This window comes from Lycium ferocissimum, chromosome 3 (assembly GCF_029784015.1).
Source record: "Lycium ferocissimum isolate CSIRO_LF1 chromosome 3, AGI_CSIRO_Lferr_CH_V1, whole genome shotgun sequence".
Classification (NCBI taxonomy): Eukaryota; Viridiplantae; Streptophyta; class Magnoliopsida; order Solanales; family Solanaceae; genus Lycium; species Lycium ferocissimum.
Genome location: NC_081344.1, coordinates 3,943,666 through 3,967,849, shown reverse-complemented (window position 1 = coordinate 3,967,849; position 24,184 = coordinate 3,943,666). Strand labels below are relative to the sequence as shown.

The 24,184-nt window shown below is 34.2% G+C and overlaps 2 protein-coding genes and 1 long non-coding RNA gene across 4 annotated transcripts; 2 read left to right on the top strand and 1 right to left on the bottom strand.

Annotated features, from left to right (window-relative positions):
* Positions 1-2,789: 2,789 nt before the first annotated feature.
* Positions 2,790-11,628, bottom strand: LOC132049335 (COP9 signalosome complex subunit 2-like). Of its 2 annotated transcripts, XM_059440092.1 has the most exons (12): positions 11,519-11,628; positions 10,897-10,989; positions 8,887-8,965; positions 6,225-6,465; positions 6,060-6,134; positions 5,826-5,960; positions 4,593-4,780; positions 4,116-4,184; positions 3,945-4,035; positions 3,731-3,865; positions 3,418-3,530; positions 2,790-3,158 (listed from the first exon to the last, which is right to left on the bottom strand). In XM_059440092.1, exons 1-12 carry the CDS (start codon positions 11,526-11,528, stop codon positions 3,068-3,070), a joined length of 1,320 nt encoding a protein of 439 aa, XP_059296075.1. In that variant the 5' UTR covers positions 11,529-11,628; the 3' UTR covers positions 2,790-3,067. The 2 variants fall into 2 exon arrangements, with proteins under 2 accessions (XP_059296075.1, XP_059296074.1); XM_059440091.1 differs by lacking the exon at positions 11,519-11,628 and having other exon boundaries at positions 10,897-11,488.
* Positions 11,629-14,129: 2,501 nt separating this feature from the next.
* LOC132049334 (uncharacterized) lies at positions 14,130-20,059 on the top strand. The gene is made up of 2 exons (XM_059440090.1): positions 14,130-14,201; positions 17,419-20,059. Exons 1-2 carry the CDS (start codon positions 14,195-14,197, stop codon positions 19,506-19,508), a joined length of 2,097 nt encoding a protein of 698 aa, XP_059296073.1. The 5' UTR covers positions 14,130-14,194; the 3' UTR covers positions 19,509-20,059.
* Positions 20,060-22,331: 2,272 nt separating this feature from the next.
* Positions 22,332-24,184, top strand: LOC132050841 (uncharacterized). The gene is made up of 2 exons (XR_009413510.1): positions 22,332-22,788; positions 23,646-24,184. It is a non-coding gene; the product is annotated as an uncharacterized LOC132050841 (long non-coding RNA).

The following is a 24,184-nucleotide window of genomic DNA, read 5'->3' as shown; positions in this document are numbered from 1 at the left end:
TGGATCTGCCTAAGTTATTCAACTCAATTACAATTTTCTATATCTAGATGAGACCTTCACACCCGTGAAACTTATTGGAGCACTCGTCACAGAGGCTGCAATATAAATGGTTATCAACAAAGTTAACTTCCTCGATACAGTTCAAAGTCTTAAAGTCAAGAGTAAATTTCAAAATCTTATTACTTCAGGAGTAAATTTCAGAATTACTATTTCAAGAGTAAATTTCAGAGTCTTTCTACTTTGAGAGTAAATAGAGTAAATATCATGTTTACTATTTCAAGAGTAAAGTTTAAAGTTTTACTACTTCAGGAGTAAAGTTTAAAATTTGCTACTTCGAGAAGAGATTTTAGAGTTTGCTACTTCCGGAGATTGATTCCTGAGTTTCTCACTTTGGGAATATAACGTTGAATATCTTTTCTCAATTATTTTATCTCTTCTGGAGATGAGTCGTTATAACTTTACAACCAAACGAACATCCGTAGTTATAAGCTTTATTAAATGCTCTCACATTCACTTCAGGGAATGGATCTATGTTTGTAATATTTATCAAAAATTCTCATTCTTCAAGAATGGAACATAATTATCTGAACGTATCATAACCATATAAAATTATGATCGCTTATAACCTCTTTTAAAATATTGCTACTTCAGGAGCAAGGAGCAGATCAGATATACATATAATAAAAAATATGTCTATAATTATAATCATAGCAACCCTACGAAAATATTACATCTGCTGGTGGAGTTTACCTTGATGTGCGCACCATCATAATAATAAAAATAATTTTAGTTACGGCAACTGAAAACGCATGACTTGCTAATATCAAAACCTGCCTCCTTTGAGAGGCCTCCACTAGATCACCATTAAATATGTTTTACAGAATATAATAATATCATTATACCAAAGGAAAATCATGTTCAAGTAGGTGGGACAAAATCCCATATGTATTTAAGCATGAAAATACTAAGTAGCAAATGAAGAGGTATACAGGACCTTAACCATACACGATCAGCTCTTGACACGGACAGTCGTGAACCAATGGAGTTCTGGTTTTTGTGAAGAATAAAAATCAAGCTCCACTAAATAATTAGAGACTCGTGCTGATAACGTGTTATAAAATAATAAAGCAAGAACAAGAATATTTGTAGAAGAAGAGAGAAGAGAGTTCTTATTTCTTATGAGGGATGAAATACAATGAAGAAACCTTCTATTTATAGGAGAGAATTGACTTGGTGCCAAATCACAAACCCTAAGAACCCTAAAATTCCTCCTAAAGATAGACATCACAATATTATAATAATATTTATAACAGGTTCCAATAACTTATCCAACTATTAACGTATCTTCAACAAAACCATTGGCGTTGGGACAAAGCCACATACTATTACAACACACATTAATGAGTTTGTTACAATTAACATCCAATGGTATGGCAGTAACATTAGGATTAATGCTTTCTATTGTGGTCTTAGCTTTCATGATATAAATTCCTACCATTTTTGGGTTGTTTGTGACGTTCTGCAAATGGAGAAGGAACTTCAACTTTATAGGGATGTTAGGAACTTAGGATTAGTTTGATTTAATGAATTTGAGATTTTGAAAATATATATGTTCACACCAGTCACACCGTCACTTTAATTTTATTATTAATTCTATTTTCTGTTGAATGAATTCCTTCATTTGATGAATTTTGAGATTTTGTAAATATATATGTTCACACCAGTCACATTAATTATTCTATTTTCTGTTGAATGTATCCAGATTTTGCAATGTATATGTTCACATTTGTCATACGTGTCAGGTGTAACCTTCATTAATTCTATTTTCTTTGTTGATGTATTTCCAGATTTTGTGCATAGCTTATGCCAAATTGCTCTTAAAAAAAATTCTACGAGTCTCAAACACTTAGGACTCGCTTTTCTACTATCTCTATTGACATCTCAATGTGTCGACTAAGTCGGATAACTATAGTACTAACTTTTCAAAATACATATTTTCTCGAAATGAAGAATGTGATAGCTAATTGTAGATAATCGAGTCATAAAAATTGTTTTTAACGAACATCTTAAAGTATTCTACTATTAATTTCACAGACGAGATGTTCTTTAAAATGCAGTTCCCTTCAATTTTTGAAAAATAGCCCCAAACTTTGATTTCTTATTCTTAATTAATTTTTATATTTTATTGAATCCAAATGATTTCTACTATCTCTATTGACATCTCAATGTGTCGACTAAGTCGGAAGATGATAATTGAAGTAATGACTTTTCAAAATACATATTTTCTCGAAATGAAGAATGTGATAGCTAACCTTAGATAATCGAGTGATAAAAGTTTTTTAACGAACATCTTAAAGTATTCTACCATTAGTTTCAAAGACGAGATGTTCCTTAAAATGAGTTCCCTTTAATTTTTCAAAAATAACCCCAAAATTTGATTTCTTATAAATTTTGATATTTTATTGAATCCAAATGAGGGTATTTCTTTACATTCATGTTTTTAAGTTAACGCAGGTTAATGAAGTTTATATTGCTATATTCACGTCAACCTACCACAACCTTCTCTTATCCGACTTTTTGATCAGCCATGATTGGCTAAGCATATACCGGTAAATATTTACTAGTATCCGGTGTTTACATCAAACCATAAAATCTATCCTTAACAGTTAAAACTTAAAGTGAGAATACACTTCAATTAATCACCGTTAAGTGAGAAATGCGTGTTGCGGTGGGGGTAAATTTTTACCGCTTGTATAGCGGAGTAAAAAAAAATAGTGATATCAAACAACTTGGCAAAAAAATCAATGTCTATAAGCTCATCTCACAACTTGGAAAACATTGCATCAAAGCAAGTACTCATTATTCTTAAAATTTCTCAGAGTTCAACCTAAAAATTGAATAGGAGGATGGAAATACAAAGGGCTAAATTTGTAAAGTCGAAAACATAAATAGACAGGAGAAAATTAGTACTCTTTCTTCTTGTCCTTCTTTCTCTTTGTAACTTGCTGCTAATCATGCATTGCTAGAAACAAAAAAACACTACTCTTCCTTCAATTGAACTCAGATTTTAGCCCACTCTATTGCTAATGGTTTGATAAAGAGAGTGAAATTGTGTGTTCCATTTATCTATAGCTGTATACTTCTTCATCCCCTTTGACCTGTAGTAGCAAATATCCAATAAAGTAGATCAAAAAATTAAAGTTGAAAGTCAAAATATTAGAGAAAGAAAAAGGAGTAAAAGAGGTTTAAGTTAAATACACTGACGGAGTAGTTTAACATATGACAGCAAGTTAATTATGTTTTATCAGGTTACAGATAAATGATTATCATAGAGATTTATATGTAATTATGTTATATGTGATGACTTTTTACACCGCAGTGCATAGAACTTAAACTCAAGGGGGGGAGGGGAAGAACCTGTCGCTATGCTCCAACAATTTGTTTACTTGGTCGATATGACCTTGAATCCGGTTATCCAATATCAACGACACCAATAACGTTTCGACATCATCTTCTGGTACGTTGAGCTCCTGAATGCAGATGAACATGCCAACTTTCAGTTCAACAGAGGATTTCTCAGATACATATAAGCAGGAAACAACCGACTAAAGACTTGACTACAAAAGTTCGACAGGGGAAATGAAAAGAACACGAAATACTAATTTCATTCACTGAAGAGAGAGGAGAACTATAATTTAAATATTGTAAATGGCATGAGAATTACTCGTACCTTCGATATGAAAGGAATCCTGATCCGTGTATATGGTTTAATGAGTTTCAGCAACACTTGAGTCCTTATATTCTTCAACAAGTCCTCTATATAATTTCTAATGAATGGATCATCCATGATGGTTCTTCTATTGCTCTGCAAAAAACCCATTTTTCCATCTGTGTTACCCTTTCTAGATGTGATAAACCAATTAAAGGGCCTTAGTAATCCTCACCTTAAGGATTTTCTCAAATTCCAATATCTCATTTCGTTGATATGCAGCGATCAAATTTGTCATGGCCAAGATCTCTGGGTCATTTTTGTACCTAGAATACGATCTTGCTAAGTCAGAATAGTGAAACAAAATAAGCATAATAAACTACATAACGAATAGAGGTTTACATACGGTTTTGCCTCCTGCCCATCAAATGGATTCACTTGTGATTCCATAAGCATGTTGGCCAGTACTAAGTATCTGCAACGTTAAAAAAGATGAATTTTAACAAGCGAGACAACATTTTGAAGATGGTGGGAAAAAAAACAAAAACAAACAAACAAACAAATTTTTGAGTGTGAAAATGCTGAAATCTCAGAGAAGACTCATATCCTCAAACTCAGGTGCAAGGAGCTCTCCTTTTATACATTTTTAAGTTCATAAATATTAAAGTTCCTAGAGAGGCCTACAAAACTATTACCAAGTATAAAATTACTTTTCGGAGGTATATTCTCTGTAGTATGAGAGAGGTCTACCAAACTATTACTATTAGTTATTCAACCAATTAACAAATTTATTTTATTGCAAGAGCTCTAGTCACCCATGGACAGGTCTTGTAATGATCTGAACAGAATAAGAGAAACAACTATAAAGTAGCTTTTAACTTACTTCAGGCACTGGATGCGCCGGTGATTACCAGCTTCATCATAGTTCTTAAAAGCTTCAAAAAAGTCAGTAGCTGCCTCTGCCCACTGTCTTTGTGCCATATGCATTTTCCCACCGCACTCACGAATTATTCCCATTATTCTAGGATGGGGGATAGCTGATTTGATTGTAAGAGCCTTCCCATACAATTCCTATCATTAAGCATTTTACCAGACATGTCAAAGGAAAATAAATTTAAGAGCTGAAACAAGTTATATTTCTAACTTACCAATTATCATGTTGTAAAATTGGGCCATTCATCACCGTGAACAATAATCCACTGCTTATATAAATAATTATTAAAAATAATCTAGACACCTCACTTAACTTAACAAGACAAGAAAAGCAAGTTATGATAGTATGACACGACAAAATATAGCATAAAACAATGAAATTGACTTAAAGCTCTTTTTAAATAAATGTATAATTATCACCAAGAACAATATTAAAATCATCGCCTAATATAAGGGCAGCCCGGTGCACTAAGCTCCCGCTATGCGCGGGGTCCGGGAAAGGGCCGGACCACAAGAGTCTATTGTACGCAGCCTTACCTAGCATTTCTGCAAGAGGCTGTTTCCACGGCTCGAACCCGTGACCTCCTGGTCACATGGCAACAACTTTACCAGTTACGCCAAGGCTCCCCTTCAAAAATCATCACCTAATATGACCCACAAAAATTCGGAATTGTAAAAATCATGTGTTTTACAAGGATATCATGATACATGTTTGATATTCAGTATTATAAGATATAATTGGAACAACAAAATGAATAGGTACAACCATAAGATACCTACTGCTTATGATTTTAATGATATCATAACGTACCTATCGCCTATAGCAAAAAAATATTGATTTGGACAAAGCAATTGGCAAGAGAAACTAAAACCACCAATCCAATAATGCAGATGATAATTGAAGAGAAGAGATGAAGCTGGCTAGCGTAAAGAAGCTGTTATAGGTTAGACTAGAGGTTATAATGAAAAGGGGTTAACCCACTTTGCAAATTACATTATCAGATAAAGTGAAACGCACATCTAACAAGTTGATAACTGTTATGTTCGTCTAGAATCTTTAATAATACAAGTGGCATATTAACTGGTACTTCATGATATGTTTGTGATAAGTTATTCCATAGGTATCTCCCTAGGATCATCAAATAAAAGTGAGGAGGCAGTAGCATTACTCAAAATGACTTACCTTCAGCTTTTTGTTATTCTTTGTCTCAGTGTACATTTGAATTTCAATAGCATAAACCTCCAGGAGCTGAGTCCCCTTCTTTTGATCATCAGTGCCATCAGGTTTTTGACAAGATCTGTGAAGCTCCTTCAAAATCTTCCGTGGATAAAATAAAAGGCATATAGAAAAGAGTCAACCATGACAGTCTCTATAATCCATGAGAAACTAAGGATGTATATCCAAACGACACTATACCTTGTTCATTTTACCATACTCTCCCAAGTCAAACCAGATATTGCAAAGCTTAAGATTTGTCTTAAACCACAACCTCTGCACAATAAAAAGTATTTCTTTAGCAAATATTCTTCACCCTGGAAAGGAAGCAGATATATGTTGTAATCAAATCATGTATTATCTTACTTCATTTTTAGCCTCTTCAAGGGCTTTCAGTGTGGTTTCGTAGAACTCCCGCAACAACCCAAAGTTCTGACCAGCTGAGCCAGATACAAAATCCATGATGTTGTTTATACACTTCTCGCTGTAATTTCGTGTTACTGCTGATTTAATATAAGTAAGCATTTCCCTGTAAGCGTCCATCATCTCCTTATACCTCCCTAAACGATAATGAATTTTGACTGTCTGCTTAAGAGCTTTAAAACCCCTGATCAAGACACAAAAGGAAGATCATAAACCATGGTCCAACTGAAATCAATAGTGTAAAAACCAGTTCAATGTTGAAAACAGGACTGATGAAGATAATGCAATATCCTAAAGAAAAGTCAAATTAAAGAAGAGAAATACATTGATACTGATCAAATGGATTATAATGCTAAAACAAGGAGCCAAGACCTAGAAGATTGTTAGGAGAAATCAGAGGCGGATCCGGGAATTTGAGGTTCCGGGTGCCACACTATTTTGGGCTTCGACTTAAATTATTTTTAGCCTCAGTTTGGGTTATTCAATCTTTCGATTTTTATAGACAACCCAATTGCCACGCTATTTTGGACTTCAAATTGATTTATTTTGAGTTTCGGTTCGAGTTATTTGTCTTTCCGTGTATATAGACAAACTGATTTCCACACTATTTTGGGTTTCAACTTTATTTATTTCGAGCTTCGACAGTTCAAATTATTCATATTTTCGCTTTATATAGACAAATCGTTAATGAAATAATTAATAATTATGACATTTTTAAACAAAGCATAAAAATTCAATAGTATTACTAATATCAACGAAAATATATTATTCATTTATAATTATCCTCGACGAGTTTTTATATTCCGGAGCTATCGTCTAACTCAAGAATAATAAACTAGAATTAGAACGCACTTTAGATGCAAATTAGAGACTCAAAATAAAAACTTAAATAAACACTATAAACTATAAACAGAAGCAGGGACTAATAAAACTTAAAAAGTCAATAGACAACAGCAAAAAAATAAAAAGAAAGAAAGAAGAAACAAGGAAAAGAAAGTAAGGAAAAAGGAGAACGAATCTCCTGTAAGCTTTTTAGAAAGCAGAACGGTTTATTGAAAAAGAAATGGAGTAATCGATCTAGGGCGCTGCGGGCAGAACTTTCAGCCCTTGACCACTGGCACCAAACAGCCATTTGTTAGTCAGGGTGCCACTTTATATATTTATCTATATCCTATGTATACTCGCATATATATATATATATATATAGAGTTTCGATCGAGGTGTGAGGGTGGCAGGGCATCCCCACCCTCCTTAGTAGATCCGCCCTGGGAGAAATGCTATGTCATGTCTTATATACAAATCATTACTAACATCCCCATCCTATGTTACAGACCAAAGGCTTTGATAGGAAAATGGAGCTTGAGTCTAACTCAATTCCAAAAGTTAGCTCATGAGTTGAAACTTGAATTGCCCAAGATCATATAGGGAGACCAGATACCACTCAACCAATGTGGTAACTCACCACCCCCGCACACCCAGTACCGGACATGGAGCATGGACAATATAAGATGGGGCCCACGAGTAAATCATGAATTGGGAGGGTCCGGCTTTATACCATGATAATAAAATAGACCTTGGGTCTCTCACTCAACCCCAAAAGCTAGCTCATGAGTTGAGGATTGCCTAAGACTATATAAAGAGACCAGATACCCATCCCACAACCGATGTGGGAACTCAATAAGCTCGGTGTGGTTTATCCGAAAGATGTCCATACACATGGTAACAATAGTGAATTGTTTAACTAGTTTTCAGCCTCTCTTTTCTAGTTGATTTGCTTAATAAGTTTCGAGTTACTAAAAGACAAAAAAGACATCAGTAACAAAATTAGACAAACTTTTACTCAATGCACCCTCTATTTGACTAGTTCATAAAATAGTAGAATATCCACAGTAAATCCGAAATTGAAGATAGGCAAATGGGTAGCATGGAAGAGATCTAATAAGCAATTAAAAGTTGTTACAACGACTACCAAATCCTTTTCGGTGCACCCGTAATAGGTGACTCAATTGTCAATTCGCAAAATCCATTTTGGCTTTATTCAAAATACACCCTATGGAAGAAATATGCGCGATTAATGGGAATGGATTGGATAACCTAACAACTGTTTGATATAAATGCTATGCCAAGAAAATGTGTTAAGTGGCATTAGCATAGAGTACTTTGTTTGCAAAGTTGACTGTTGTTTCAGCACTTCGTTGTCGGTAATCAAGTCCTTTGTTTGCTTGGATACTTTCGGTTGGAAGATTATCTAGGCCAGCTTCTTTGTGGTCTCTTAGGCTTTTCGTTTTGTGTCTGATAGTTCTTTTGGCATGTCGCATCCCTCTATAAATAGCTTGGGCAGCAAGCATTAGAGAAACTATTACAATCCAGCCAACAACTTATGCTTTCCAGCTAGTGAGATCAGTTCAAAAGCTATGATTTTTTCTTGGGCCTAGAATGTTAAGCAATCAATAAATTAGATCAGCCTATAAACTTTTCCTTCTATTAACCAGATTGTGCACGAAACATAGTTTATGTATGGGAAAGCAACCAACAACACTGATTTCTAAAAGAAAATTAGTAACACCATTGGAATGAACGTTAGATGCATAAGGTTGTAAATTACCATTCTGCCTTCTCAGGTTCCATACGTACCACCTCGGCAAATCCTTCCAGCGCACCCTCCGGATCCGTCTCAACCAAACCTGAAAAATCAGGGCAATAGAGAAGAAGCTCTAGATTTAGAAAGCAGGAATAAGACTATAGTCACTATAATGTATGTCATACTGGAAATGACTAAATAATGTACAACATGAAGAAAAGCTTCAATTTAAATAATCAAAAGTCCAGGATACTGAGTTAGCCACCCCACTATAGAAAACTCTGTCCCAATCACAGGTACAGTAATGAAATTTTCATCCTTGTTATGATGTTACCAGTACATCTCAATTTTTTCACCAAGAGTTCTAGAAAACATTTTTCTGATGAAATTTGTTTCAAACCTCTGCTGGAACCAAGAGAAAGCAAGGGAAAGGAAAGCAAAGTTGCATAATTATCATTTTCAGCATTAGGTTTGCAAGGAGAAAGAGGAATTAAAGCAGAAGAATGCCATATTTTGTTGGACCAACTTCTTTTCTTTTTTGTTTTTGGAACCGGTAACTTTGTTGGACCAACTTCTTTAATTGAATAAAAAGAGTTAAAGATAAAATTTCATAACTTCATTCCTGAACCAAATAAAGGAAAGAGAATAATTCCTTTTCCTTTCTCTGAAGTTTTACAAAAAGCAAACTCAAGTTGCTTCACGATCTAGAGATTTAGGAGGCTTGTCAAAAGTTAAGAGAATGATCAAGTCAGAAAAATCATTAAGAATATTGTGCAGAAAAGTCTTAATGATTATGTTGCAGATTTGGAATCCCGAGAAATTAGAAAACTTTCATTATTACGTGTAGCTCAAACTCTTATACATAAGAATCCTTGTACATACTATTAACCACTCGATTCAATAAGAACTCTCTTGTTTTCCTTATTTTACTATACAGCAAGACTGTTAAGTAGAGAAACTAAGAAAAAAGTTGATAGGAAGTGACCTTCCTACTTCTATATTTAAGCAAAGTTGGGGAAAATAATTTCAGGGGGCAGAAATCATTTTATTTGGCAAGATTGGAAATAATGGTGTTAAGTAAGAACAGAGTAGGGATGGGGACTGGAAAACATTTTTCTTGAGCCGAGGGTCTATCAGAAACAATCTCTACCCCACCAAAGGTAGGGGTAAGGTCTGCATACACCCTACCCTCCCCAGACCTCACTTGCGGGATCACACTGGGTATGTTGTTGTAGAGTAGGAACGGAGACGAGAAACTGAAAGGTCTTCATCACACTTCAATTATTAAATGACCATGGAGATAAAGCATTGAGGAAGACAGGTTATAGGAAAGGTGATAAAAGGCAAAGTATGGGGAAAAAAGAATTTTGAGTAGCAGAACAATAAATACTATCCATGGTCCAGGACAACCTAATTGAATCTATGTAAGAGTTAACCAAAATCAAAGTTTAAACAGTTAATGGAAAGATGTGTGTGTGCTCTAATTCAACTTTAAGCTAATCTGTTTCACATGTACCATATTTTCAGAAGATTATCTGTAGTGGCCATGGATAACCAGTGACTGAACCGACAACATTAGGCTGTTTGACAAGGTACAACATGATTATGAGCTTGCAAACTGCATATAAACTATTGATCAATGTCTCAAAATAGCTGATCACGCATGAAATTATACCAATAACGATCGAGCTCGGTCGGTTTTATTTAAAAAAATTAAAAGATCCAATCGAGTTTTCCGTCAAAATTCGGTCGGTCGGTTTTTGCCGTGCCTTTTTGGTAGTCACCGTTAGTTTTTAAGCCCATTCTGTTAGTTGGACCAAAAGTGCTCCACTTTAGCAAACTTAAGGGACTAAAGATGCTCAAGGTTATATCGAAGAGCCAAATTAGACCTACTCCCATAGATAAGGGACAATTTTAGCTAAAAACTCAAACACGTATACTGTGGACACAGATAATTCATATGGCGGAAAAAACTAATTTGGGATGTTGTAGCTGATTAATCTGTATAAACACAAACACAAATTTCAAAATTACCTTTTGAATTGTAATACTGATTCTCAATGTCAACATCCTGCTCTTCAGGCTCCTCATCCGAATACTCAAATCCATAATCCTCCATATCAGCATCTAACAAGTACAAATAATATGAGTATATACATAAAGAACCAAAACCCATGTGACAAATTTTCATCTTTTTATTGTATATATACACCAAAAACATTATTTCATAAAAATCCTGATCAAATTTAGCAGAAACTTGGGAATATCCATAATCTTCCATATCAGCATCTAACAAATACAATTAATAGAAGTATATACATAAAGAACCAAACCCCATGTCTCAAATTGTCATCTTTTTAATGTATATACACACCAAAATTTATTTCATACAAATCCTGATCAAGTTTAGCAGAAACTTGGGAATATCCATAATCCTCCATATTAGCATCTAAAAAATACAAATAATAAAAGTATATCCATAAAGAACCAAAACCCATATCTCAAATTGTCATCTTTTTTTTATATATACACCAAAAAAATTATTTCATACAAATTCTGATCAAGTTTAGCAGAAATATGGGAATATAGTTTAAATAAACTCCCATAAAAAGAACAATTAAACGAATTATTCTACATACAAAATTGAAATTCTGACCTGAACCCATGATTGAAAGAATAAATACAGAGCCCTTTGAAGTGATTTGTTTGTCACTGTAAGAGAATCAGAGTGAATTAAGCTTCGGATTCTTTCTTGTTTTTGCCAAAGGCTATTTATACTTGGTTCTTTTCTTCTTTAAAGTTGTAATTTGTGAAATCTAAACTTTGCATTTATTGCAATTTGACATTTATCTTTTGGATTAATGATACTTTTGGTCCCTCAATCATTGATAAATTCTATTTTAGTTGATGTGCTATGGGTCTGAGCACATTAAGCATTCAATTATGTTGTGCACTTCTTTTATTTGCTTGTCAATATCATAATTTTGCCACAATTATTAATTGTTCTATCGTTTAGTTACCCGTGTGTTATGTGAATTTTGTATTGCTACTTTATATTCTATGGTAATACAGTGTTATAAATAATCAAATATAATATAATTTTAACATGAAGGGATTAAAAACATGCATTTTTCATTAATTAACAGTTAAATATTTGAATAGATCTAAGTGATTAAGATTTATATATATAAAAAAATCAATGTTATTAAGATGTCTATTTAATGATTTCTATAAATATTGCAGAGCACTATTACTCCATCAACTTTTACCATTAACCGATGTTGCCCGCAATTATCAATTACCACCATTCACTACTCACAACCACTACCACCGTCACCACGAATTAGTCGTCCATTACTATCATTAGCCACCACTTACAATCATCCACCAATCACTACCACAAACCACCAGTTTATATAACCAATCATTAGTTATTACCACCACAGTATTACCATCCACTACAATTATCAGTCAATATCACCATCAACAATCATCATTAATCACTACCGCCAATTACCATCACCATCAGCTACTATCATCAACCGATACCGTTCTCAATCAGCAAACACAACTACCACTAGTAATTGTCACCATCTCAACCGCCATATAATTTTCTTAAAATATTTTGTTAATATGGTAATATATTAATTAAATTTTTTCTTTAAATTTTTTCTTTATTAATTTTTAAATAAAGATAAATACATTTAGAAAATAAACTATCTTAATTATTTAGTATTTAGATTTTAATACAATATCTTAATATTCAATGACTATTTGATAGTCTCAAAATCTTAAAAAAAAAAAAAAAGGTAAAACTAATTGGTCCTTTTGGACAACATACAGATTTCTTTTTAATTCGATGTTTCTAAATGAGTATACGTGTTCCATCTGCATTCTTCACTTTGTTACCGTTTAACCTAAAAATTAGTTAGGCCAGCAATCAAATATTTGAGATTAAGGCCATAAGAAATTTGATTAACCAAATCTAATTAATCATTTAATAATGTAAAGGTAACAAAAATAATGTAAAAATAATAACCAAATAAATAATCAAACAAAAATAATAAAGAGAAAGAGAAAGTAGTTCTTATTAACTGGTCCGGGCTGATTAGCAGCAAATAATAATGATTCGATTAACAGTGGGTTTGTCTGAGATTTTTGCATGTATCATGTGTACTACAATGGCGAGAAGAGAGATATTTGCAAGATAATCTAGTCCTAACGAACTCCAAACACCTCTCTCATGTATTCCAGGGATAAAATCGTGATCATTAGATGTGATAAAATAAAATTTAAAATATGTCGAACTTGATCGGCATTAGAATGACAATTGTCCGGGAACCTTAGATCTTCCAAGTGGATCATTCCGAAATGACACTAAATGACTACAACAACCTTATTAAAATAGGATATATGCGGATATTCCAAGTGTAAACAAAGACCCAATTCTCAAACAATTAATTATTCTTCAATTTTTGACCAAACTGACATCGATTGACTTAGAAGTGTAAATAAAGTTATTCTTCAATTTTTGACCAAACTGACATCGACTGACTTAGGATTGACTATAAATTCCTTCTCCACTTGAGTCTTGTCAATATAGTCAAGAGGGGTGGGATAGAAACAAACAAAAAATACTGACAACAAAGAACCAAATCTACAAACTAAAAAAATGAAAATTATTGAAAGTAGTTCTTATTAACGGGTCCGGGCTGATTAGCAGTAAATAATAAGGACTCGATTAAGTGTGGATTTGTATGAGGTTTTTGTATATGTATCATGTGTACTACAATTGCAGGAAGAGAGATATATTTACAGGATAATCTAAGTCCAAACAAACTCCTCACACCTCTCTCGCGTGTTTCAGGGATAAAATCGTGATCATTAGATGTGATAAAATAAAATTTAAAATAGCAGGGAATACAAGTGGCTAAGCAGACTCAAGACCCAATTCTCAAACAATTAATGATTCTTCAATTTTTGACCAAACTGACATCGACTGACTTAGGATTGACTATAAATTCCTTCTCCACTTGAGTCTTGACAAAATAGTCAAGAGGGTGGGATAGAAACAAACAAAAAATACTGACAACAAAAAACCAAATCTACAAACTAAAAAAAATGAAAATTATTGAAAAGCATCTTAAATAAAACAAGGGACCAATAAACAAACAAATAAAGTATTTATTGTATTTCACAAAAAACATCATCAGAGAGAGAGAGAGAGAAAACTGAAAAAATGAAAAAATATTTTGAAGGCTTCTTAGCATGTGATAGACTGATAATCTAAAGAGCATTTCAATTCTGTTGAAGTTTCATTCTTTTCTCCATAATGGAAGGTACTAAAATCTTCTCTAGTTGAAACCCTTATGGTAGTTTTTTGCATTCTTTGACTTTGGCTTTTTTTACTGAAATTTGACTTCTTGTGGAGGGAATAAAAGTCAATTTCCAAATTCTTTTTTTAAAAAATAAATATTTTGGGTTTTTTTTAAAATGGTTAACTGTTGGTGATCTCTTGTATTTTTAGTGATATGGGTTTTGAGTTTTGACTGAATGTAGGTTTTTTGTGAGGAAGGAATAAATTGGTAATCTTGGAATTGGGATATTTGTGAGGTTTTGTGATAATGGTTGGTGAGTTGTAAGCTTAGTGATATTTTTTTTTTTTGAGTTCTCTGATTTTGGCATTTTGGGTTTTACTCAATGTAACAAAAGTTAATTTCTGAATTGGGATTTTTCTAACCTCTTTGTTGGGTAATAATTGGTGAAGTTTGTAGCTTTAGAGTGGTATGGTATAGAAATTATGGTTTGATCCACTTATCAAAAGAAAAAAGAAATTATGGTGTGATATTTGACCTTAGGTAGGGTAAGGTCTGCGTACATCGTACCCTCCCCAGACCCCACTTGCGGGATTACACTGGGTATGTTGTTGTTGTTCATTTGACCAGAATTAAGTTTTCGTTCTTAATCTCAGAAGTATGCAGCTCTTGATTTTTTTAAGTTGAATTTAGTCTCTGTTTGGAAGCGAAGAGGGGGGGAAATTAATCATACAAGTGCACATTAAAAGTCTTTTTTCTTCGGAAAAAGGAAAACTTTCTTGAATTATTTTCTGGAAATGCCTAAGTAGAGCGTAATTCTTGAGCTGGAGGTCTATCGGAAACAACTTTTCTACCCCGCAAATGTAGAGGGATAGGTCTGCTTACACCCCATCCTTCCCACACCCCACTTGAGGATCGCACTTGGTATGTTGTTGTTGTTATCTCCTAATTAGAGCGTAATGATTACATTGATTTCTTATACCAGAACCAACTAATTTGGCTTAGAGGCATATTGATTGACTTTCCTCCGTGGATCTGTTACTTGTATTGGGAATGGAGGAGGCGGAAAACTACATGTCTTTCTAGCATACATTAGGAAAAAGTTATCAAATGAAAGCACAATCCTCATGATTCAATTTTTGGTTAGATTTATTATGTTAAAGGAATTGGAGCAATTAAATACAGAGATATATGAATCAGAGTCAAGGAAGGCAGTACACTACACTGTCTGAAAATTGGCCTCCTTTAATCATATTTTTATCCTTCTCTCTACCCTTCAAGTCTCTCGCCTACTGCCAGTAAAACAATAATAACTACTATGCTTTAATTATAAACTAATTGGGTTGGATATATGGATCCTCACTATCCGCTATGCTAGGCTGGGACCCATTTCAGTTCAATCACTCAATGATTTGGTTCTAAGGACAAAATAGGGGTTTTGTACCTCTAGAGGTTCTTTGCATTTTTTACTAACATGCAATTATTTTAACAAACTCTTGGCAAACACTGGATCTATCAATTAAAAACAATGAAGATTACAAATTTTGGTGGGGTTTGTCTCACGCTTAAGGAGGTCGAATCCTTTCAATGATGAGATTCCTTTTGGACTAGGCAGATCTTTTAGAAGTTCCCCTAGCATTGTTACTAAAAGTCATTGGCTTGTTTCTTAAAGTGACGGCAATGCTAAGAAAGGGATTATCTCCTTTTGGGTGAAGCGGTGTGCTTCTGAGAGGTTCACACTTCAGACAGTGAGATGTAGAAAAGTGATCCAAAAGGAACTTTCTGAAGATTCGTGGGCAGCTTGTGGGAAAAGCTTTTTTGAAATTTCTTTATGGTAAAGAGAAGTTTGTGCAAAGGAATTAAGTTTTGGGTAGTTGTGCTCGTCTTTTAAAATTTCTGAGTGTTTTTGAGCTTTTCTTTGAAAAATACCCTAAACTTTTTTGAATAACTTCTGCAAAACTTCCTGGAAGGAACTTAAACAAACACGTTTTTTGGACACATTCTCTTGCAAGATTTCAAAAAAATTCCATTACAAATGCCACCATTGGTTCTGACAACAACAACGACAAGAACAATTAGGTCTCACGGTCTCAGTCCTAAATCCAAACAAGTTGAGGCAGCTATATGAATGCTCACTGAACATGTTTTGCCACTGAATGACTTTGAAAGAAAAAAGGGGCTGAAAAGATAGAGCTTTTGCTATTTGAATACCAGACTCCTCTCAGTGCTCTTTTTCTGGTGTGTGTGTTTTTGATAACTATTGTATCTAGGTCAGCTTGAGTGCCCCTTGACTATTCAATCCGCTACCTGGTACTTTCAAGTTTCAACTAGCAAAGATACTGAGTAATTCTTCATACTAAGGTTTAGATAGATGTGAAGAAATCACTTGGTGTTTTCAGTTTCTATTCGGACTCGAGGTCTGGTTTCCCATAACTCCTCTCTAGTACTCTTTGTTGTGGTCATCATCTTCTTGAATTTGTAATGCCTCTTCTTCTACTAATATTTTGTTGAAGATTTTGATTTACTCTCTCCCCCTTCATACAATGGATATTCTTCTTTTTGTAGTATGCATATCATCTTATACTTATTCTACTAGTTTTGAATTTTAGCTCTCTTTTACTCCTCTCTTAGTACAGTTACTAGCACAATTAGGCGTGAAATTGAATGCAACAAATTAATCTTGGCATTACAAACTCGAAAAGAAGAAGAACATAATGGCAAAAAAGTATAAGTATCATCTTATACTTATTCTACTAGTTCTGAATTTTAGCTCTCTTTTACTCCTCTCTTAGTACAGTTACTAGCACAATTAGGCATGAAATTGAATGCAACAAATTAATCTTGGCATTACAAACTCGAAAAGAAGAAGAACATAATGGCAAAAAAAAACACTGAAGCGTTCTTGGAGAGGAGTCTCAGTACTCAAATAGCGAAATCCTTCCCTTGTCGCTGTGTCACTTTGCACCTTATTTTCTAACACTTGTGCTTGTGTGAAGTGCATCTCTTCCCCACAAGGCGATACTCGTCCTGCGTGCTGCATAGCTTTGTTGCTTTAAGTGACAAAATGATGACTTTCAATAACACCATTGATCCCTTCTTGCAGGGCTTTGTTTTGCACTCTACGCAAATTTATATGTTTTTTCTGCAATGTTTTCTTTCATGTATTGTAGAAAGATTCTTATCAGTAAAATCCTGGAACACACCTAACAACCAGCTTCTGATTATGTACTAAAATTGACAGGTGGATCTCCAGATCGAGAATCCATGGAATCTGGGACAAAAAAGTCCAGTATTTCTTCAGATGGGAGGACCCAAGATCGAAAAGAATTTCTCCGTAGGTTTGCAGATAGCGAAAGCCTGATTAGAAACCTTAAGACATGGTATGAAGTGGTAACCGAAAATTCACCACACGGGGAACCTCCTTTTGATGTTCCTTTTGAATTAATAGATCTTCAAAAGTTTGATTTTGCTTTGGAAGGAGTTCCATTTCAGCAGCTGATTCGAATGCCTAGAGCGATCTATGACTCAGCTTCTGGTGCTGTGGAAGCAACTGCTTATCTTGCCCTTGAAGATTTTCTACATGCAAGTATGAAAGGTTTATGGGAAGCATTTTGGGGTCAGGATGAACCTCCGCCTTTCTATGTTTCTAGTATCTACAGTTCAAACTTGAGATTCTACCAGGCTGAGAAAGCTATTGCTAAAGGGAGAGTTGTAGGGCTTTGTGCTACAGCTATAATGCTAAAGAACCCAAAGCATCCACAAGGGAAGTGGGATGATGTTTTGCAACTCGCTATTCTAAGGCCTGATATTGGTAACCGTGCTACAGTAGAGAATGACTGTAAGCCTTCTCTCTCAGTTTTAGGTGAAGCTTTATTCTTCACGATACGTGTATTGCTTGCAAGAAGCCTCAGCAGATACAATATTCCTCTCAGTTTGAATTCTGTTTTTGTACTTTTAATTGACTCACAGTATGGTGGGGTTATGAAAGTTGAAGGAGATATAACCAAGTTGGAAATGGATGTGAATGACGTTTATGGTTGTGCTGCTGAATGGATACAAAATAATGCTTTAATTACAATCTCCCCCGTTGATAGAATCTGGACCAAGCTTGGAAATGCTAACTGGGGAGATATTGGTGCTTTACAGGTACTTTTTGCTACTTTCCACTCGATCACTCAGTACGCTGGAATGTCAAAGAACTCAATTGAAGATTTGGCTGCGGACCACAGTTCTCGTCTTCAAGCAAGAAGAATTGAAAGGCAATTGTGGGATAGCAGGTCGAATGGAAATGGTTTATTTCTCCTCGAGCAGCATAGTGCTTCACCTGAGATTATAGAAGTGCATGAAGAATCTGTCAGGTTGGTACCTGTGAAGTCAATGAAGCTGGAAGTAGGCTCCGTCTTGCTGATGGAAGATTCAAATTGGCAGAAGGGTTATCAGATCACTGAAGTCCTTACTGACGGAGAGATTCCGTATTATGTCGCATCTCCTGTTGAAGATCCAGGTAAGGCTTTATTTCTGTATGTAGGTTCGCATCCTTCTCAGCTGGAACCAGCATGGGAGGATATGAAGCTATGGTATCAAGTTCAGAGGCAAACTAAGATATTAAAAATTATGAAACAAAATGGTTTATCTAGCAAATATCTGCCTCAATTGAGTGCATCTGGTCGGATTATTCACCCTGGCCAGTGCAGGAGACTAAATGGTGGTAATTGTGATTACCCATGGTGTAGGACCCCTATTCTAGTGACTAGCTCAGTGGGCATAACAGTTGCTGATATGGTGAGAGAGGGCCAATTTGGTAAAGATGAGGCTATTAGGTGTTGCCATGACTGCCTATCTGCCCTTTCAGCAGCTGCCTCAGCTGGCATTCGGCATGGTGACATCAGACCTGAGAATGTTATTTTTGTTACATCTGGTGTGAGGCAGCCATATTTTGTTCTTGTTGGTTGGGGACATGCTATTTTAGAAGAGAGGGATCGTCCTGCAATGAATCTCCATTTCTCCTCTACGTATGCTCTTCAAGAAGGAAAATTGTGTTCAGCTTCTGATGCTGAGAGCCTGGTTTACATGCTCTACTTTTCGTCTGGTGGTGATATGCCTGATCTGGATTCAGTTGAAGGGGCATTGCAATGGAGGGAAACCTCTTGGTCAAGAAGGTTAATCCACCATAAGCTTGGAGATATTTCTACAGTCTTGAAAGCATTTGCAGATTATGTTGACAGCCTTTGTGGAACGGCCTATCGTTTGGATTATGATATCTGGCTTAGAAGGTTAGAGAGACATATTCGTGAAGAAGATCATGGAAAGGAGATTGTTACATCAAGTTAAAATTTTGTTTTTCTTCAGCCCTTGAAGCCTTCCTGCACTTCTCTGACCATTATTTTGTGGCTGTGGGACTGCCTATCAGATTATCTGGACGTACCGGAAGGTAGTTCTACAGGCAACCAATTGAATTATTTTTGGTCCTCGATGGTCGGATTAGAGACTTTTTATTTCCATTTTCCGACTTGAGGAGTAAATCAACCTGTGGTTCCTACATCTCGGTGATTACATTTTCTATTTAGTTATTAAGCTGATCCTGGTTTCATTTTTTCACCGTCTATTTGCATTGGAAATGCTCAAGAGAATTCTTACAGTTTGTGCAGTCCGTTGGAACGAAGAACATTGGAGTTAGCAGCATTGAGTGGTTACAGATATGTAATTTCTTAGAAACGTGATTATTTCTTGTAAAGCAATTAGTGAGATTGGCCTGAACTGTAATTGTTTTGCTTACGGATATGGACTTGTAGGACAGTGTTCAAGAAATCCTTCTACATCTGTAAATGGGATAATATGATTCATCACTTTATGAAACTCCATGGTTTAGTTGAAATAGTCAATGAATCATTATTCTTTTGTTCATTGGCATTTTTTTTTCCACAAAGTTCATTGGCATTACCATTATGAAAGTCTTCTTGCTGTTTGCTTTCTGCTACAATATTTGAGCTGAAAAGCAATGGAACACTAGGATAGTTCACAGAAATTCTGGCCGGTTGTGTCTTTTTAGGACAGTTGCTTAGTAAATGATCTTTTTTTTTTTCATGCAACTTATGGACCTGTTAGATCACGGTCTAAAGATCCTGCTTGAACAAATTGAAATCCTATGAAAAAGCGTTAGACTACGATCTAAAATACTGTAACCATCAGATGACAGTCTAATGTTTTATCAGTCGGAGGGATTATATTTGCATAATTTTTAAAAGTATAGATAAAATTTGAATGGTGGTTTTAAAAGGAACATTTGCGTAAATCAGCCGATAGTTGGACTGTAAAAGCCTGATCTATCTCTAGTATTGGTGGCTAAAACTGATCAATTTTGAATAAGGATCGACAAATATGAGGATTGAAGAATTTATTTGAAGGACAAAAAAAAAAAAAAAATTGTGTATTTATTTATTTAGTTTGCACGTGATCTATTTAAATATTCGTAGTATAAAATAATATTTTTTGATTTTTGATATTTAGGTCTTAGTCGTCGTTAGGAAAACGACATGTTCTTTGCTCTTCTTAATAATTGATATTAAGTCTACTGTTATTAGGAAAATGACATGTTCTTCACTCTTCTATGAATGATTAATTCTCTTTTGTCAATTATTACCAACGACGACAAAGATATACGACGACAAAGATATCCCACGTTATCTCAATTTTTTTTTTTTTAACCAATCAAATTCGAAAGACCCCCATCATTTTGGTGATAAAATGACCCCATATATACATATCAATAATAATGAAAATAAGCAACAAAGACCACTTGACAGGTTGGTGATCAAGAAAAATTAAAAATTGACATGCACTTTGGTTTGATTTGAACGGAATGAAAAACACGTATAAATTTGCTGCATGTATATAACTAGTATTATATCTATGTATTACCCTAATTTATGGAAGCTCCGTGAACGGCGTGCCGTAACTTTAATGATTCTAAGATAGCAAAATTTCTTGTAGGGTAAATTTCGACCTGCACGAAAGGCGTAACGATCTAGTCATTGTCGGGTAGAAAGGATCAGTCAGAAAAATATGATTTTTTGAGAAAGACTAATTTTGGAGGAAGCCAAGGAAAGACTAATTTTGGAGGAAGCCAAGGAGGGGTGTGTGTTTGCATTTATATATAGGTTTTTTTTTTCTACTGCTATTTTAATGAGAACGCTCGAATTATAGTGTTTTAATTTAGAAAGTTCTCGCTTCAGGGAAAAAAAGAAGTCAATTTCTAAACTTATTATGCATATTTTTCTTAAATAAATATTAGCTTGTCCCAAAGGGTCACGAAGAGGATTTATTGCTTAATGAGTTATTAACTTATCATTTTCTATTTCATTGTAATTTAAGATTTTATAACTCAACCTAGACCTGAACTTTTAGCCGCAAAGATAACACCACGCCATAGGCGGAGCTAAGTTAGGGGTTCATAGAAACCCTTTGTCGAAAATTTATTCTATATATAAGTTTAATTTTTTTTTTTTTTTACATATAATATAGTGTATGTTGAGCTCCTTAATTAGCTTCTTTATATTATGAATTTCTTATGAAAAATTCTGAATTCGTCATTACGGCCCGCATATTTTTTGTGAGGAGCCATATGTCTCATTTCTTTTTCTTGATATAAAGATAAGTTGTCTAAATTATCCAGAATCCACTGACAAGGAGCCATATGTCTCACTTCTTTTTCTTGATATAAAGATAAGTTGTCTAAATTATCTAGAATCCACTGACAAGTCAAGTTAAAAGTATGTTCGTGCAACGTTTGTGTTTTGCGTGGTGTGATTGTATATAAGGTAAAAAATACATACATATCTACATACTTATTTATAAAGTTAAAAAAAATAAATTATACTTTACTGTAATTTCACATGCTGCATCGATTAGTTATCTTATTTTCAGGTTAATACTTGCTATAGATAGTTCCTATAATTAGCTTTTAAGTGATACGATAACGAAAAACACAACTGTTAATGTATAAATGTTACGTCTAACGTTACATGTTATCGTTTTGTCCTTATAGCATTATTGCTATTTTTTTTCAGGTTAATAATAATACTTACTAGAGATACTTTTTGGTTGCCATAGCAAAATATTGTTATAGAGAACATATAATATAACATAACATGAATGATTGGTTCCACAAAAAACATGACTATTATAGTGAAATGTTGTTTAGAAGATGATTGTTATAGAGGTCTGACTCTATATACAATTTAAAAAATACATGAATTATACATATATTATACATCCGCCGACAATTTTTAATTTAAGTGATTGGGTGGATGACTATTTAGATTTAACTGTTCATATTATTAAGGAATTTGTGGACACCACCAATATATGATGGGCCACAAAAATATAATCTAAAAATGAGAAAGTAAAGGCAATTAAGCAAAGGACCTTTTTTGCAACAAAAAACATTCTCCGAAGCCCTATAAATAAAGGTCTCTACAAGAGAAGTAGAGCAACCAAAACAAAAAAAACAAAAAAAAAACTCTGCAACTTTTTATCATCATTAGTGTTAAAATGGCTGGTGCACCTTCATCACTTAATTTGGGTCTGGTTTTCAAAGTTCTCCTTGTAATTGGTTAGTTTCTTTCTCTCTTGCGCACGTTAATGGATTCAGTTCCTCTTCATTTCTCAAATTCATAGTTGGATATGTGACAGTCATTCTATTAAAATATTATGTCTAGATCTGTTTAACTAGTATGTCTTAGATATGTTTGAGAGGATAGATGCTTGAGAAAATTAACATACGCCAGATGATTACGTCAATCTACATTAACTTACCTTAGTTAAGTGATAATATATGTAAAAGACGGTACCTTACATGCATCTGATCTTTACAAATGTGTCACGTATTTACATTGCTTTGATTTATAACACTGGGTATAGCTAACTTCTTTTCCCTACCATTTTAAAGAATCAAGCACTCTCTGCCTTTGATGATAAATATTATAAGCATCTCCCAAAAATGTTGCATCCATTTTCTCATCAACCCGCTTATTTCATTTTTTTTTGGTTGCAATTTGCAAATTGTCAATATTTTTCATGGTATTCACTACGAAAAAATGGGAGTAGATGCGAACTTTGTCGCTAGATAGCTCGCAGCTAACCTAATTTCTTGAAAATTTATAGTTAATCCGTCGCTAATTAAGCTGAGTAGTGATGAATTTTTCTGTTTAGCTATAAAGTTTGTCGATCCCTAATTCCTATTTTTCTAGTAGTGTTTGTAATAAACAAACTTCTTAAGTGAATGCGTGACAAATACTCCCTCAGAACCTGGCCTAACTAGGTTCAACTCCTCTGCTATGTCTACATAACTAAGAGGTATATTCACTCACTGTGCAAGTTTGCAATTTTTTTAACTAAATACCCTAGCTAGTTATATTTCTGATTCCGTCACTGCTCGAACTTGACTTTGATATATATATTGTTGTGCAGTTGTATTGACTTGGTCACAAGTGATCATGGCTATGAGAGACATGCCTGAGGAATTAAAAGAACTCCGACAAAGGCTAACTCTAAGTGATATTTATACTTGTGGCAAACACTGCAACACCAATGCTGATTGTAGTGAAGCATGGGCTTGTAAAACATGCAGATATTTTGGATATATACCTACACAATGTGATTGGGTGTGGAGCTTTTAGATGAATTAATTAAGAATTAAGATATATATTGTTAAATCCTGCATAATTATGAAGTGTGTGATAAATTAAAAATAGATCCACTTTAATTAATTATAATCTAATGTTGTATAGATTACTATTAAATAATTTAGCTGCATTTCTGATGCTAGCTAAAAGTCATGTGGGGGTAATTGTACTAGTCGTGTACTAAATATTGTGATGTTTGAATGCTAGTTTGTTTGATCTATTATGGTTTGTACTTATTGTGAAATATGGAGAGAAAAAAAAGTTTGTGTTTTAATATCCCATTTAGGGAATTGTTATATTAATGAAATATGGATAATGCCTTGA